General features: G+C 44.8%; 1 protein-coding gene across 1 annotated transcript; it reads right to left on the bottom strand.

Annotated features, from left to right (window-relative positions):
* Positions 1-270: 270 nt before the first annotated feature.
* SFXN4 (sideroflexin 4) lies at positions 271-15,556 on the bottom strand. Its single transcript, XM_081863778.1, has 14 exons — positions 15,448-15,556; positions 14,014-14,079; positions 13,248-13,322; positions 12,063-12,089; positions 11,911-11,965; positions 10,701-10,726; positions 8,254-8,307; positions 8,072-8,155; positions 7,910-7,972; positions 7,166-7,253; positions 5,609-5,724; positions 3,970-4,055; positions 3,003-3,120; positions 271-1,194 (listed from the first exon to the last, which is right to left on the bottom strand). Exons 1-14 carry the CDS (start codon positions 15,484-15,486, stop codon positions 1,117-1,119), a joined length of 975 nt encoding a protein of 324 aa, XP_081719904.1. The 5' UTR covers positions 15,487-15,556; the 3' UTR covers positions 271-1,116.
* Positions 15,557-16,707: the final 1,151 nt, after the last annotated feature.

The raw sequence follows: 16,707 nt of genomic DNA, 5'->3' as shown, positions 1-16,707 counted from the left end.
CCTCAGCAGAATACACACTGATTCTTCAACTACTAGTTCCAGATTATTAAGCAGAAGAGCATTTTCCTGCATCTGTATTGCTGGATTAAACCTGACTCCTGTTTGGGCAGACACAGCGATAAAGCCAGTCCTGTGAGCAGCATGAAACAGGCTACCTTGGCAGCAATAAAACTACGCATAACCTTCTGTTCCCACCTCTTTAAAAAAAGCTCAGTACAACTTTACCAGATTAACAGCAGTTGAAACTTTTGAATGAAACATTTGCACAAGTGCACATGTATGAATATTTAATAGATAAGAATGGGGGGGGGACCTGTTGCCCTCCCAAGTGTTTCTCCATATGCCAGCTCCCATCAGCTGCAGCCAGCAGGGCCAGTGGTTAGGGTGATGGGCGTTGTAGTCCAGCAACAGCTGGCAGGTGCCATATTGGCTGCTACTGCTCTAGTTCCTCTACCCCAAACACCTCTCACAGCACTTTAAGCACCTTCCTTATATGCAGAAAATACTTCCCTTATTGAAAGCTGCTCCCAAGCCACAAGCTGTGAACAGTTTTGTGACGAGGTAGGGAAGTTTGTAGGGCCCACGCCACAAGCTACAACATTCTTGCCATAGGGTAAACCACAGTACAATTTGCATAGCCTTTCTGAAGCTTTAAACAGGATCCAGCTCAACCAGGGAAGCAGCTTAAATTTCACCAGAAGGTAGTGATCACATAATGTTCTCTTTAGTAAAGTCCTCTGAAGTTGGCAGTCACTGAAAGCATCACTGGGTACCTGGGGAGACTTTAAATTGTCCTTTGTTCTCTGCCACAGGCTTTCAATGGATACACACAGGTATTTCACACAATTAAACCTTTTCCCTATTGAAGGGCATTAGTAATATGTTGGGAGTTTTCTCAACAAAATGTAGTTTGTTCTTTTCATACATGATTGCATCAGAAGGTAGAGATTTTGCATTAAACAGATGTACAGAAGATGGGTCTGATCAAATGTTGATTCATGTCTTTCAACATAATCAACAACTTCCTAGGTGAAAGATACCAAATGTTCACTTCCGTAAGTTTGAATACTTTGATATACCAGGAACAGCAGTCCTGGTCATTATCAAGTGCCCACATTAAAGTCCTTTGTAGTAGAAGACTTCTGTTTCTTCCGTGGAAGCAGCTATTTCAGGTTCAAGATCACTTGTTTTTATCTGGAAAACAGACATGAAGTTCTTACAATTTCAAACTTATTACTGGTTTTTAGGTACACCACATGAGTTCAGCTCTGTGCACAAGGATAAGTCAATATATTTCCATTAGGATCATCACACAAAATAAGTGTGTTACAGGAATCATATAACACAAATCTTATGCTAGAATCTCTGAAGCATAGCACTGAAGACAACAGAACTACTCAGAAGTCTATCCCTCTTGAAAATAAATATGACATATAAATGTGCTTAGGAAAGGGTTTCAGTATGACTTGCCACATTTCAATGCTGTTTCTAGTTATAGGTTAGCAAATACAGTGGTGCCCCGCAAGACGAACGCCTCGCAAGACGGAAAACTCGCTAGACGAAAGGGTTTTCCGTTTTGGAGGCGCTTCGCAAAACGAATTTCCCTATGGGCTTGCTTCACAAGACGAAATGTCTTGCGAGTTCCTGCGGGTCCCCCCCCCTTTCCCTAAGCTGCTAAGCCGCTTATCAGCTGATCCGCTAAAAGCCGCTAAACCGCTAATAGCGCTAATCCGCTAAGCTGTCAATGGGCTTGCTTCGCAAGACGAAAAAACCGCTATACGAAAAGCCTCACGGAACGGATTAATTTCGTCTTGCGAGGCACCACTGTACAGTCTCTAGAACAGGAGACAAACCCCTGTATTAACTTGAGAGGTAGGCCCCATCTGCAATAATCCCTCTTCCCAGGGAACTCTGGGAATTGTAGTTCTGTGAGGAAACAGGAGCCTCCTAACAACTCTCAGCACCCTTAACAAACTTGTTATTCTTGTTGGCGTCTGTCTCAGGAGGCAATGGAGTGTGCCTCTGAGGGTGAAGTCAAACAGGTGAGGAATCACAGCACCTGCTGTGGCTGCAGAGACCAGAAACTCTTAACTGTTGCCCTCCCATGTTGTTTTTGCTTCATTAGCAATACCAAAGTGAGGTCGCTGAGGAGCAAGCCTGCACAGTACCTATGGAGGTCCTGAGCTGCCCAGACAATATGTCCCCCATCTTGGCTTCGCTGAAATGGTCGAAAGGAAAGCAGAGCAATACATTTGGCGCCTGCTTGGCTGCAGGAGTTGCTAGAAGGAGGGCTGCAAGATACCATCCAAATAACTTAGGGACTCCACTTCAGCTTTAACAAACTCCCTGATTCTTTGGGGGAAGCCATGACTGTTTAAAGTGGTATAATAGTGCTTTGCAGTGCTTTTTTTCTAAAAAAATGTTTAGGGGTACTCTCATTTTCCTTTGTTGTTGTTTAGTCATTTAGTTGTGTCCAACTCTTTGTGACCCCATGGTCCAGAGAATGCCAGGCACTCCTGGCTTCCTCATTTTCCTACTCATATTGAAATACTGCCCCTCAATGAGACCAAACTTAGATTCACAAAATGTTTAGGGGGTATGCGTACCCCTGCATACCCCCAGAAAAAAGCACTGGTGCTTTGAATGTGTAGTGCAGGTGGAACCTTATTTCAAAGGTCCCCATTTTTTTTAAGGTATCTGACTTTTAGGAGACACAACACCCCCTATGCCAAATCTGCACCTTTGATGTGGAAGTATTTGAAAACTTAGTCATCATACCAGGCCCTGTGCTCCATCCAGGTTTTCTTCTCTCTTTTCCCCATAGCAACTCATATTTAAAACACAGCCGTTCTAGGGACACTGGGAGCTGCTACAAGGAAAATTCCAAGGAGCCACATGCAAACCCAGCTTGTGTAGATTTCTGCCTTTCTGATTCTTTCAATGCTTTTTGCCCTTAAGACCGCCAGCAGAGATTTGCAAGGAGGACAGAACGCAAGAACTACCTTGCCAATCGGTGGCATCCAACTGAGCGAAACAGGTACCATTCCTCCAAGGACTGCAACTGTCAAAACATATCTCAGCGGATTCAAAACAAATGGATTTCGAAGTAAACTGCTTGTGCTGCAAAAGAGATTGCATGGGTAGATTATTATATAGCATGGTACCATATAGGCGTCTGTATAACCAGTCACAAGCTCTCTTGTATGGAATCACAGAATTGTAGAGTTGGAAGGGAACACGAATATCATCTAGTTCAACTCCCCGCAATGCAAGAATCTTTTACCCAACGTGGGGCTCAAGCCCACAACCCTGTGATTAAGAGTCTCATGCTCTACCAACTGAGCTATCTGAGGAGCAGGAGTGCTGGAAGACATTTGGAAGAATAACTCAGGAAGATAGCTATGAGTTGCTGCTAATCCAACACTGTAGGGACAGTTGTCTCATCCTTCAAGGCATTTAAGTTGAAGGGAACATTTTGGTCTTTCTCCTGGGTCAAAGTACAAAGTGTTCTATTGTCTCAGACTTTTCCCACTAGGGCTTTTACCACCTGTGAGTTTACATTCCCAGGGTTATGCTCAAGGTAAAAGTGTTCAGGTTAGAGACCCACGATACCTTCTGCAGAACGTGAGAAAATCCCTGAGATTAGCCTACTGCTGTGAGAAGATGCAGAGACTTCTAAAAGTCAGTGGCTTGCTTCTGTCTCCAAATCCGTGGCCCTCCAGGTGTTGCTGGACTACAATTCCCATCATCCCTGACCTCTGGTCATGATGGCTGAGGATGATGGGGAAGACAATATCTGGAGGGCGACAGGTCCAGGCAGGACTCATGTTCGAGAATGACGCCACATTCTCTCTGATCCAAGAAATGTGAAGAAACTTGCAAGAGGCAGAAATAAGAATAACTGCGGACCACTCCAGTAGCAAGGTAATGGGAGTTTTGTTTAAGGGACCTACGCTGAAGATGCCTTACCGCTTTAAGAGCTGCAGAGCAACCTCTGGAAAAAACATTGCTGTACCAAACATTACTGCTCTGGTTAGCGCTGTTTGTTCCACAGCCTAGGGAGAGTGAGAAAACACATACACAGAGGAAAGTAAATGTCACAATAGAGATTTGTGTACTTATGCTGCAATCTGTCTAACAATCCTGCTTTTTTATATCACACAAAAATATTAGGAAGGTACATTTGTTTAAAAAGCGGCTCAAAGTGGCACAGTGGGGAGCGGGAGGAAAAACGGGAGAGAAAACAGAAGTCAACGAAGTGAGTTAAGGTGGCAGAACTTACTTGAACTCTCTCTCTCATTACTTTACTAAATTTATCCTAAATGCAGATCCGCTAAGGTAAAAGGTAAAGGACCCCTGGACGGTTAAGTCCAGTCAACGGTGACTATGGGGTTGCAGCGCTCATCTCGCTTTCAGGCCGAGGGAGCCTGCGTTTGTCCACAGACAGCTTTCTGGGTCATGTGGCCAGCATGACTAAATCACTACTAGTGCAACAGAACACCGTGACAGAAACCAGAGCGCACGGAAACACTGTTTACGTTCCTGCTGCAGCGGTACCTATTTATCTACTTGCACTGGTATGCTTTCAAACTGCTAGGTTGGCAGGAGCTGGGACCGAGCAACGGGAGCTCACCCCAAAACAGGGATTCGAAGCACAGACCTTCTGATCAGCAAATGCAAGAGGCTCAGTGGTTTAGACCACAATGCCATCTGCTAAGGCACCCCCTTAGCACAGCTGTCAACTTTTCCCTTTTTTAAAGGGAAATTCCCTTATTCTGAATAGGATTCCTCGCAAGAAAATGGAAAAGTTGACAGCTATGCTCCTTAGCTTCCCTTGGCACAGTGAGGTGCACCAGAATATGGAAAACCTTGTCAGGATTGGGGAACTTGCAGCCCTCCAGATGGATTACGACCCTCATTGACCATGATTATTGGCTATACTGACTGGGGCTGATGCAGCTAGGGGTTTCCATTATAGGAACAACATGTCATGAATGTTTGGTGGGGTAGAGGATTATTGGGCTATGGAAAAGTCACAATATGGGACATTAGCTCAGTACTGCCTTGTCTGGACAGGCCAGTTGCTCTCCAGCATTTCAGACAGGGGTCTCCCCCAGCCCTACCTGGAGACGCTGGTGATTTAACCGGGGACCTTCTACATGCAAAGCAGATGCTCTACCACCAAGCCATCTCCAAGGCCAGTCTTGCCAGCAGCATAGTCAGCTATGGAGCAAGCAGCCAAGTCCTTCTTGGTTCTACCACAAATAGCCATGTCCCAGGTGTCCCACAGAGAAAGAGACAAACAAGATTTTGTCCCCACTGGGGATGCATACGGAACGTACCCCTCTGAAAAAGGCAGTTAGGGAAATGGATGAAATATGAGAAAAGTGAGCAGACAGCCACAGGAGGCATTGGTGGTGGGGAATCAAGGAGGAATCCCTAAGTGTTACCAGACAGGAGAAGGAGAAGGAAGGATTGAGTCAGTTCAGGCTCTTTTATGTCAAAGTGGTCAGGGGCAGCTGATGAGCACAGGTGCCAGATTTGGGGACATTGCTTCCCACCCCACAAGAGGTTGAGAAGGGGATGAAAAACCTGTTGCTTTACCTACCTTTTCTCCAGCTTTTTGAGACATCCCAATGACCTGGCCTTGGCTGTCCATGATCTCAATCCCGTTCTCATACTCACTGCTTCTAGTTACCATCACATTCAACGCACACAAGAAGGCTGCAAAAGAAAAGGAACACAAACATTTGTCTAAAAGTAGGTCACTGGTGATTTTTACGTTCACACTGAATGCACGTTGTATCACATATTCAGGCAATTCTGAGTGCTGTTGCCAAGTCCATTTATCTCACAAGAAGCTAGACTTCCCAAAGAATTACTTTCAGGCTTGATAGCAATACAGTGGTACCTCAGAAGTTGAACGGAATCCATTCCGGAAGTCCATTCGACTTCCAAAATGTTCAAAAAGCAAGGCCCGGCTTCCGATTGGCTGCAGGAAGCCACAGAAGTCACGTTGGACATTTGGGTTCCAAAGAACGGTCGCAAACCAGAACACTCACTTCCGGGTTTTGATCGTTCAGGAGCCAAAATGTTTGACTCACAAGGCATTCGGTATCCAAGGTACGACTGTATCCTTAAAACAGGAGGCCACCTGAGCCTCAAGAGATAGCAAAGAACCAAGGAGTACTCCCAAGCCATGTACCTGCTCCTTCAGAGGGAGTGTAACCCCATGAAGAGCAGACAACCTCCCACCCATCCAGTATAGGGAACTGCCCACTAACAGTGCCTCAGTCTTGTCAGGATTGAGCCTCAGTTTTTTTTTGGCTCTCATCCAGTTCATTATCAAGGCAAGACAACCATGTGCAGGCTTTCCATGTCTGGGAAACTTGAAAATTTATGGTTACTCATCTGCAGCACACTTCCTGGAACATTTAATATCCCAATGCTGCCACCAGCTCAAGGGGACAGGGACCAGTTTCCAACCAAACCCCTGCACTGCAAGGCAGTAAACCGCCACCACTCCTGTTTGCCATCCAAGCACTCAGGCCCAGGAGAAAGCTGAGTGAATGGTTTAGATCAGGGGTCAGCAACCTTTTTTCAGCCGTGGGCTGGTCCACCGTCCCTCAGACCTTGGGGGCAGGGCGGACTATATTGGGGGGGGGGGGATGAATGAATTCCTATGCCCCACAAATAACCCAGAGATGCATTTTAAATAAAAGGACACATTCTACTTACATGCTGATTCCCAGACCATCCGTGGGCCAGATTGAGAAGGCGAATGGGCCGCATCCAGCCCCCGGGCCTTAGGTTGCCTACCCCTGGTTTAGATCCTTTATCCCAGGGGTGGCCAACTCCCATGAGGCTGAGATCTACTTTCTGAATTAAAATCTGGCAGTGATCTACCCCTGTTTTGGGGGGTTTCAGCTCAAAGTTGTTGAGCTTCTGTGGGAGGAGCCAGTGATCTACCACTGATCTACCACAGACGTCCAGTGATCTACGATAGATCACGATCTACCTGTTGGATGTGCCTGCTTTATCCTATTTGGAGGCAAGTAAAACCAATCAAGTCAAGCAAATGCCCATTCCCAGTCTTAACCATGGAGAGTTTGAAAGAACAGCTTTCCATCTGAAAGGTTCTTGAATGACTTTCTTGTTTTCTTACCTGTAAGTGGGCCAGGCATGAAGTTCCTGAAGACGCGCTGCCCGGAAGGACTCAGATTATAACGAGTTACAAAGTAGTGAGGAAGAGCCTAGAGACAAAAGGCTGTATTCTTTTATTTATTACAACATATATATCCCACCTTTCCTACAAGGGAGGTTAGGCAGAGAGACTGTGACTGGCCCATGGTCACACAGTGCGCTTCATGGCTGAGTGGATATTTGAACTCTGGTCTCCAAAGTCCTAGATTAACACCACTCTCTCTGTGAAGAAGGACTGACTGTTAAACCACTCTGGGAATTGTAGCTTGAAGTGGGGGGTGGGGCAGGGACTAGAAGTTTTCTAGCAACTCTCAGCACCCTTAGCAAATCACAGCTCCCAGAATTCTTTGGGGGAAGCTGTGACCGTTTAAAGTGATATTGTGGTGCTTTAAATGTGTGGTGTGGCTCTGGCCTTGCATTTCCTGCTGTATAGCAGCAAGTCAAATTCAAAACATGAGAGGGAGTCGTAGAGTTAGAAGGGCCACCTAGTCCAATCGCTTACAATGCAGGAACCTTTTGCCCATCAAAGGGCAAATGTGAGGCAAAGGCAGCCTCCTCAGGCCATACACCACCCCCAGACACACCTGCTCTCCCTAGACCAAACCCCTTACCAGCTCTGAGACCCTCAGATGTTTACAGTCTACTGTAAAAAGGCAAATGCCCCCCCCCCAGAAGGGAATGTGGTATAAAATTGGGTAATACATACTCCCATGCAGGAGGCATACGTGATTACTCCAAAGGAGAGAAGTAATTGCTTTCGTGAAAACACCTATAAAAAACAAATGCACAATCAGAGGAAATTCATTATCCACAATGCTGGCACAATTCACCTCATACGGCCTTTTAAAAATACATAGCTATGTTTTACCATTTCCGTAGTTTTCTTCTCGTCTTGTTTTGGAGGATTCCCATTTGCCAAGCTGACTCCAGCGATATAGGAATGGAAAAGGAACTGCAACATTCGAGATGACAAGCACGCAACCTCAACGTTAGTTAATACGTCCACTAATAAATATATGACAAATTAACAGAAAATTGATTGCTCGTTACCTGGCAAATAAAAGCCGACGATGTTTTTCTGTGTGGTAATAAAGTAACGACAACCTGTGAATAAAATGTCATGAAGGGGGGAAAGTATTGACAATCTCACAAGGACACACTTCAGCAACAACAATTTGGATAGCACAGGTGATAATTTTATGTTTTGCTGTCACACCGAAGCAGCTTCCCACCCCCAGCAGATGTTGCCTGACTAACTCCCATCATCCTCATTAGCCTTGCTGGCTAGAGCTAATGGGAGACGTTGAAGTCTAACATCTGGAGGACCACAGGTTAGCCACTCTCAACCTAAAGAAGGGGTGAGGAACCTGTGGTCCTGCCAGATGTTGCTGGACTACAACTCCCATAATGTTGATGGGAGATGAGAGTCCAACAATGTGGAGTCAGCCAGCCTTTCCTTGAGGGGTCCTCCAGCTCTGTTGATGGAATTAAGCTGATCTCCTGATTTGTGATGCATTTTGTATTTTAAACAATGCAATTTTATTTTTGACTTCATGCTCTTCACAGCCTCTTCCCTCCCCCTTAATGTTGATGGTATACAATTTCTGCAAATAAACTAACATTTGGAAGGCCACAGGTTTTCCACTCCTGATCTAAAGAGACTGATCCAGAAGCAATACACACTGGCCAGTATCTCTCCCAGCTCCAATGTTATCAGCAGCAATATGGGAGCCACAGAAATGTGGTTGCTCCCAGGCCACATCAGCAAAATCTGAAGGAATTAAGATAACATTGGCAGGGTGGGGAGCTAACAACACAGCTGCTTCATGTGCTAGCATTCTTCCCACCCTGAGGCCCACATCACCCATGGCTGTTGAACACTGCCTAAATAGTATGGCAGCCACACCATACAGCATAATGTAGCTAGGCTTCAATTATGGCCATTCACACATTACAAAAGCCCTACACACAAAGCTGCATGAATCCAGGATATACAGGAATCCTCTTGTGTGACAATTTACATACAAGGTTCATGTACACTTACCAAATTCAGCGTGCTTACAGTACATATGCAAGGGATGCATTTCCATGGAATGCACTCCACAGAAAACCTCTCTCCATCTACTGCAATATTCAGAAATAAAGGGTGCCTAGTGGAAGTTTTGCCATAAAGCACATCTTAAGTCCACATGCTGTTTGGAGCTACAATGTTGTTGTGCAGAGTGCTTCTGCTCAGTGCCCCAACCTATCAGCCACACTCCCTTCCAGGATACTCCATTACAGTTCCCTTTCTCTAAGCTTCCCACTTCCTCCTCCACACAACAGCAATCAGTGCCCTCTGATTATGCTCAGTCCTCGTTGGGCTGTTTGCATCCCCCCCCCCTCTGTTTCTTTTTTTCCATAGAGTTTTCTGTACTTCCGAAAAAAACCGCTTTCCCCGAGCCTGTTGACACGACATTTGTGGGTGGTGCTTGTTTCAGCAACAAAAGGATAGGCATTCCAACTGTGAGTTCACTATTAGTGCACATGTGTGTGTGAATATATTCCAAGTCTTTATAGGCCCTGGATCATAGAACCATAGAGATGGAAGTGACCCTGAGGATCATCTAATCCAGGCATAGGCAACCTCGGCCCTCCAGATTTTTTGGAACTACAACTCCCATCATTCCTAGCTAACAGGACCAGTGGTCAGGGATGATGGGAGTTGTAGTCCCAAAACATCTGGAGGGCCGAAGGTTGCCTATCCAACTCCCTGCAATGCAGGAATATGCAGCCATCCTATACTGGGATTGAACCTGCAATCTTGGATGTTCTCAGCGCTATGCTCTAACCAACTGAGCTATCCAGACTTGACATGTCAAAACAAGTGCAATTGCAGTCGCTGAGTCGATAGCTCCTTCTTTCACAAGTGCATGTATGTTCCACTGACATAACGTTAGAATGCCACTGCTTAACCAGGCCAGTGGCCCACCTAGTATCCTGTTCTCATGGTGGCCAATGAGAAGCCTGCAAGCAGGAACTGACCAGCAATAACGCTCTCCTCTCCTACATAGTATTCAGAAGCATGCTAACTTTGACTCTAGAGTTAGAGCTTAGCCACTGTGGGTAGCAGCCAACGACACCCTTCATCTCCCTGAATTTGTCCAATCCTCTTTTAAAGCCATTGTAGCTGGTGACCATCACTACCTCTTCCAAGAATGAAAACTGTTTTCCTTTAAATGACACACATACACACTCTCACACATACACACAAACAAACAATGATTTGTAGCACATCATAACTATAGACTACACAAGTTAATCAGTTAATTTGGGTGAAGCAAGCGATTGGTGGCTGAAGAGTCCTGCCTTTTGGGGGAAGGCGGCGAACCAGACTTCTCCTTCAGTAGCTCTTTTAATGTGGAATCCACTCAATCTGTGAGATTCTGGACTACAGCAAGGGGAAACTGGCATATTTGCCGCTCACAGACACTCTGGAAATGACTATCATTACTCACCAGTGGAGCATAAATAGGCAGGAAAGCTGAGAGAGAGAGAGAGAGAGAGAGAGAGAGAGAGAGAGAGAGAGAGAAGGAATATTTTTTTTAATTCAGCAAAATCAACTGTTATTTAGGTTGTCTCGCTGGTCTAACTGAGGTCCTATACATTTAAAGCAGTATCATACCACTTTAGAAAGTCATGGCTTCCCTCAAAGAATCCTGGGAGCTGTAGTTTGTTAAGGATGCTAAGAGTGGTTAGAAAACTCCCCCCCCCACCCCAATTCCCCTCACAGAGCTACAATTCCTAGAGTGGTTTAACTGTCAATGCCTCTCCCCAGTGAACTACGGTAATTGTAAATTCTGTGAGGGGATAGGGGCCTCCTAACAACTCTCAGCACCCTTAAATTACTGTTCCTAGGATTCTTCGGGGACTATTTATGAGATTAGTGGAGTCATTTATGGACTTAAGGGAATACAATAAGAAAAGGAAGCCAGTTACAGTGGTGCCCCGCAAGACGAATGCCTCGCAAGACGGAAAACCCGCTAGACGAAAGGGTTTTCCGTTTTGGAGGCGCTTCGCAAAACGAATTTCCCTATGGGCTTGCTTCGCAAGACGAAAATGTCTTGCGAGTTCCTGCGGGGTTTTTTCCTTTTTCCCCCCCTTTTCCTAAGCCGCTAAGCCGCTTATCAGCTGATCCGCTGATAAGCCGCTTAACAGCTGATCGCTAAAAGCCGCTAAACCGCTAATAGCGCTAATCCGCTAAGCTGTCAATAGGCTTGCTTCGCAAGACGAAAAAACCGCTATACGAAGAGCCTCACGGAATGGATTAATTTCGTCTTGCGAGGCACCACTGTATTGGAGCGAAAAATGCAAAAACTATGACACCTTATGAACCAATTGTTTATGTGGGGGGAAGTGCAACGAACCTTGCACACATTTCTTGGAACCAGCACCTTGCAAGTGACTAGAAGGCAAGTACATTTAAATGAAAACTGAGGTCTCCATATCTAACACATATCCATCAACTGCACAAAAACGATTACAGGTTGCATGTTGCCTACTATCCCAGAAGCAGTAATGAAGGCATTTATGAAGAAACTAGCAGAAGTTCCACCGATACAATTTGCTAGTAAGTTGAACAGTATTTATATTACTCAGGATAACAAGCCACAAATGTTGCATAAGCATATAAACAGATTTTAGTAAAAACTATGTATGGAAACTGACCTGGAGGCCTAAGTAATAAAGGAATTGTTTCGCCAGTGCAAGGATGTACAGAGGCCTTCAAGGAGAAAAGCAAACAGGAAACCCCAAAGAATTAGCATATGTTTTTTAAAATATCAGCTAAAAGAATACCTAGACATGTTATAAAAACTCACCAAACTTAGCTTCCAGGCTTCTCTTATCTAAGCATTAAGACAAAGAGATTTATAAAAATCATTTAGAGTAAGTTTTGTTGCATATCATGCCCCTGTCCCACCCACGCATTATGTTTTGAGTTTTCAGGAATATGCTTCCAGCATTTTACCACAGCAGTAGAGATTTAACTAATAATTTTTTTGCCCAAGCAACCTTTTGAACAAGGAGCAGACATTCCACTGAAAGGCTTCTAGCCTTTTGTCAGTTCCCTGACAAAACTGAGGTGCTATCTACTCTCTCTAGCTGTGATTCCAGAGATGATCAGGTCACACATGGCACATGGCAATTTACACACATATTAACTGGCCCTGAAATTCCCACCTGTTGTAAAGTGCTGAAACACACTAACTACACTCCGGGCTAATGGTTTTTTGAGTTGATGGACTTATGGTGGGGACTGAAACCGGGAAGGGGGTATGGGTGGAATGGAAATGAGAAACTCAAAGGATGTACAAAATAATTTGCTTATTTGTCTTTTTTTGTTTTTTATGAGAGTTGGGAAATTCGTGGAAGGGAATCGTTTTCGATCTTAGAGAAATGTCTTAAGAATAAGTATTGATATATAGGTTTAAATGAGAGTTAAGATTGTATAAAGTAAAACTGGTTTTTTTAAAATAAATTAAATTGTTTAAATGAAATTAAGGATGGAAGGATTTGCAGAAATAACGATTTGAACTAGAATACAAAAATGGGAGGTGTGAGGAGGTCAAGGAAATAAGTTAAGGAGGAAAGCTATGTAAAGGTTTAATCTGTTTTTTTTTTGTTTTTTTAAGTGAGTCTATTTTCTTTTTTGATGTTGTTATATTCTTTGTTTTTTTGTATTTTGTATTTTTTCTTCTTTTCTTTTTGTAATTCTTAAACTTTGAATAAATATTATTTTTTTAAAAAAAGAAACACACTAACTACAGGAGCAGTCCTTCCATACCCAGAAAGCAAGAGTCACCCCCTGGTGCAAAATGAAGACTTTTGGGCCACACTGCATCCCCAGTTACCCACCAGCCCCACCTCTCACACAGGTGTTGGGAAGATATATGAGATGGGTGAAAAATCTTCCTGTCGCCCTGTCACTTTGCATACCGCAAATGGTAATTAATTACAATACACTGTATACACGACTTTGTTAGTGGAAGAAGAAGGTCAGATACCTTTTTGTCCTGCAAGGACTCTGCGATGTTTTCTTTACTAGTTGGCAAAAGGGTTCTGGATATGAGGATTTCCTTCTGTTTTACAAGGAAAAGCAGAGAGGTAGGGTCACACACACAGTTACTAACTCTGCTTCATCATCTACCTGTATTCGAACTTTACTTTTAGCAGAGGGGGTTGGGTTCAAAGCAGCTACCTCTCATTTAGATCAGGAGAACAGCAGCTTGTGAAGACAGGGTTAACCCCCCCCCCTTTTTTTTTTGTCCCAGAGCTACTGCTCTGATCAGAACTGACAGCCCTCCATATCCTCTTGGGGAAATCAGATGTCAGGAGATCAGATCACAAATCTTCCACATCACATATAACCCATCACTGGGTGTGGGTGTGGGTGTGTGGAATAATTATATAAGCTCCACACAGATCCATTTTTAGAGGCTGAGAATTTAAAGTTGGGAATCCTATGCATGCTTACTAGAAAGTTCCACTTAAATCAATGGAAATAATAATCAGTAGAGCACCCCTGGGAGTAAACATGCATAGGTGTGCCCTGTAAAGAGATGTGGCAGCCCGGAGGGGAGGCGGAAGAGAAACAATGGGGGGAAAACCAATTGGGGGGAAAACTGAAGGGGGGTTGAAGCAGAAGAAAACCGGGCCTTCACATTTCTAGCCTGGCGTGACATTCAAAACGCAGACTGAGAAACATGGTTGATCTAGAATTAGTTCTTTATCAATGTCAAGGTACAAAAATTAAATCGATAAGCCACTTACATTTGGTATAAACAGGAGCGTAGGGTCCAAAATATCTACCCAATGAAGAAACCTTTGAAAAAAGGTCTAAAGAAAGAGAGATGCTTTTTGAGTACTCAGGTATTTTGTGAAGCCATTATTCCTAAACCAAGCATAGGTAGCCAATTATCTGTGCCCGGTACCTAATTCTATTCGCATCTTAAACACTTCTTTTATTTCAACTTCCTAAACTGCCCTCTGTCTCTTTCTTGTGCTAAAGCAACACACACACAAAAATAATAATTAAAAATTAAAAATTGTCCAGTAGCACCTTAGAGACCAACTAAGTTTGTTCTGGGTATAAGCTTTCATGTGCACTGTTGACCACACACTTACCTAGTAAAAAACTACACTGGACACACTTGGGGGGAATACATGAGATTGTGTCGCACAAAGCACCATTCACAACTATTAGTACACACTGGAGTTTTGTTTTTTAAATGTGCACCCAAATAAAAATCCATGTCTCCCAAGCCATGAATCCAAGCTGTGAATTAACATACTTGCCCCAAATCAACCTGCGTGGCAAGCTAATATCCAAATGTATGGCCCTGCTTGGAGGATCCCACGTTGGTGGCCTAACGTTTGGTGAGCACTCACAGGGTGGATTATATTACAGCTGCACAGAGTGTCTATTCCAGTTGTACAGAGAATCTATCTGTTTCTATCTCCTTGGCAGCTAAGTGAACCGGTCAATACATTTTAAGATGTTACAACAGATTTTCCAACAACCCCAACATGTGGAGTGTTAATTGCACTTGAGAATATTCACATTCAACAAACCACTAACCTAGTTTCTTCTTTCTGGAGTATCCCAGAACAGTTATCAGCAGGACATAGCAAGTACTGTACCGCAACCTAATATATCCATTTATCAGGAGCAAGCCCCATTAAAATCAACAGGACATACTTTTGAGTGGGCATGTATTGGACTCCACTTTTGGAAGCAGTTTAAGATATTTCTTTGGGAGCTGGGTTCGAGGGATAATTGTTACGAATGAGACTGTAGTACACACACGCTGCTTTGTCAATTTACAGTCGGCAGCCTTTCACTGCAATTCGTACCGGGCCACAGAAATTCGGGTTTCACAATCTCCTGCACGCACTGGGAGCAAGGAACGCTCTGAACGCTGCAAAGCTCCCCTCTGAATAGACGTGCGTGGTTGAGACATGCATAGGATCGCATGAGGGAGAAGGGTCGGCAAATCAATGCAAAGGGAAGAGCGATCCGTCGCCGCCCGCTTGCAAACGCCATTCAGTCCTCCCTTGCCCTTTGCCAGTAAAACCCTCCTTCCCCTGAAGCGAAGGAAGGGCGCCCTCCCCCCTTCCACCACATGCTTCCGTCCGACCTTCTACTCGCCGCGATCTGCAGCAACCCCCCCGCCGCCCCATAACCCCTGCGCCTCAAAGTCATACTTGGCCCTCGCTTCTCCAGAACTGCCAGTTCAAATCCATGAGGCTCAGCGCGCAACGCCGGAAAGCGTCTGCTCCGGAAAAGCTCCGGCGGCGCACGAGCGGAGCCCACTTCCCTTCTCTGCTCAGGCCCAGCCTCTCGCGCGAGGCGTCCTCTGCGCGGCTGGATCGAGAGGCTGCTGCCTTTACCTATGAATGGCTATGGGGGATAGTTTTTGCTTTGCCGGTCCAAGGCGCAGGGAACTGCGGCACTGCTCTTGCGCATTTGAGAAACAAAACAAAAACGCAACCCCTTTATCGATCTCCAAAGAGGAGCGCGTTTTTATGCTGCTTACTTTGGAGTAAGTTTCGAGTAAGCATGCCTAGGATCCGGCTGCCGCGCCTCCCCCGGGAAGGGGACCCGTGGTTTTAGCAATTGCACGACGTGCAGAAATTCGACGGGGAAAGCTTTTCCCTATGTGAAGTTTTCGGGGTGGAGAGGGCAGCAGCTCACGAAGCTCTGCCAGGCAAAGTGGCTGCCTCTCCACGTAGCGCACCTTAATTCCCCCCTGGACTGGTTTAAAATAAGTAGGGTCTTTCTACTTAAGTGTAGAACTAGGGAATACGAAAATGAACGGCACCCCCTCATTCATTTATGCAGATTCTATTTTTCCCTTTAACCTATGTATTTGAAAGGGAGAATCCACCCCTTTATTTACCACTCGCGATGTCTAGGCTTGCCAGGTCTAGATGCTGAGAGGGCTCCTCCTGTACCCTTATTACATTTGTATCCCACCTCTTTCCTGAAGCTCAAACGGGCATGCATTTATTTATTTGTTACAGCAATTTGTATTCCACTTACACCCATTGAAAGATTCAGCCATGAGAAGTCAGGGGACAGCAACCATGCCATGTGTCATGGTTGCTCCATCAACAATATGGACTGGCAAAAGCACAGAGGAATGCACTGTGGTCAGTTCTTTTACACTGCCAGCCCACTCCAAACAGAATTCTAAGGCCGATTCAAATATGCTTAACGCATCAGCGTTCAGCTCACAAAGGACCACAAAGGCACTGAGAGTTGTACGGTAAGCACCGTAATTGTTTTGCCTACAGAAGGTCCCAAGTTTATTCCCCGGATATCTTTAGACAGTTGCGAATGTCCCATCTGAAACCCTGAAGAACCACTGTAAGTGTAGGCACTATGTTATATATGCTTTATATGAAATCTTTATTTATGGTTACTGTTTCACAGATGAAAGTCACCACTGGATGTTGTCTTCA

This window comes from Podarcis erhardii (assembly GCF_964252035.2).
Source record: "Podarcis erhardii genome assembly, chromosome: 5".
Lineage (NCBI taxonomy): Eukaryota > Metazoa > Chordata > Lepidosauria > Squamata > Lacertidae > Podarcis > Podarcis erhardii.
The sequence above is the reverse complement of the archived record's forward strand: the minus strand, read 5'-3'. Positions and strand labels throughout refer to the sequence as shown.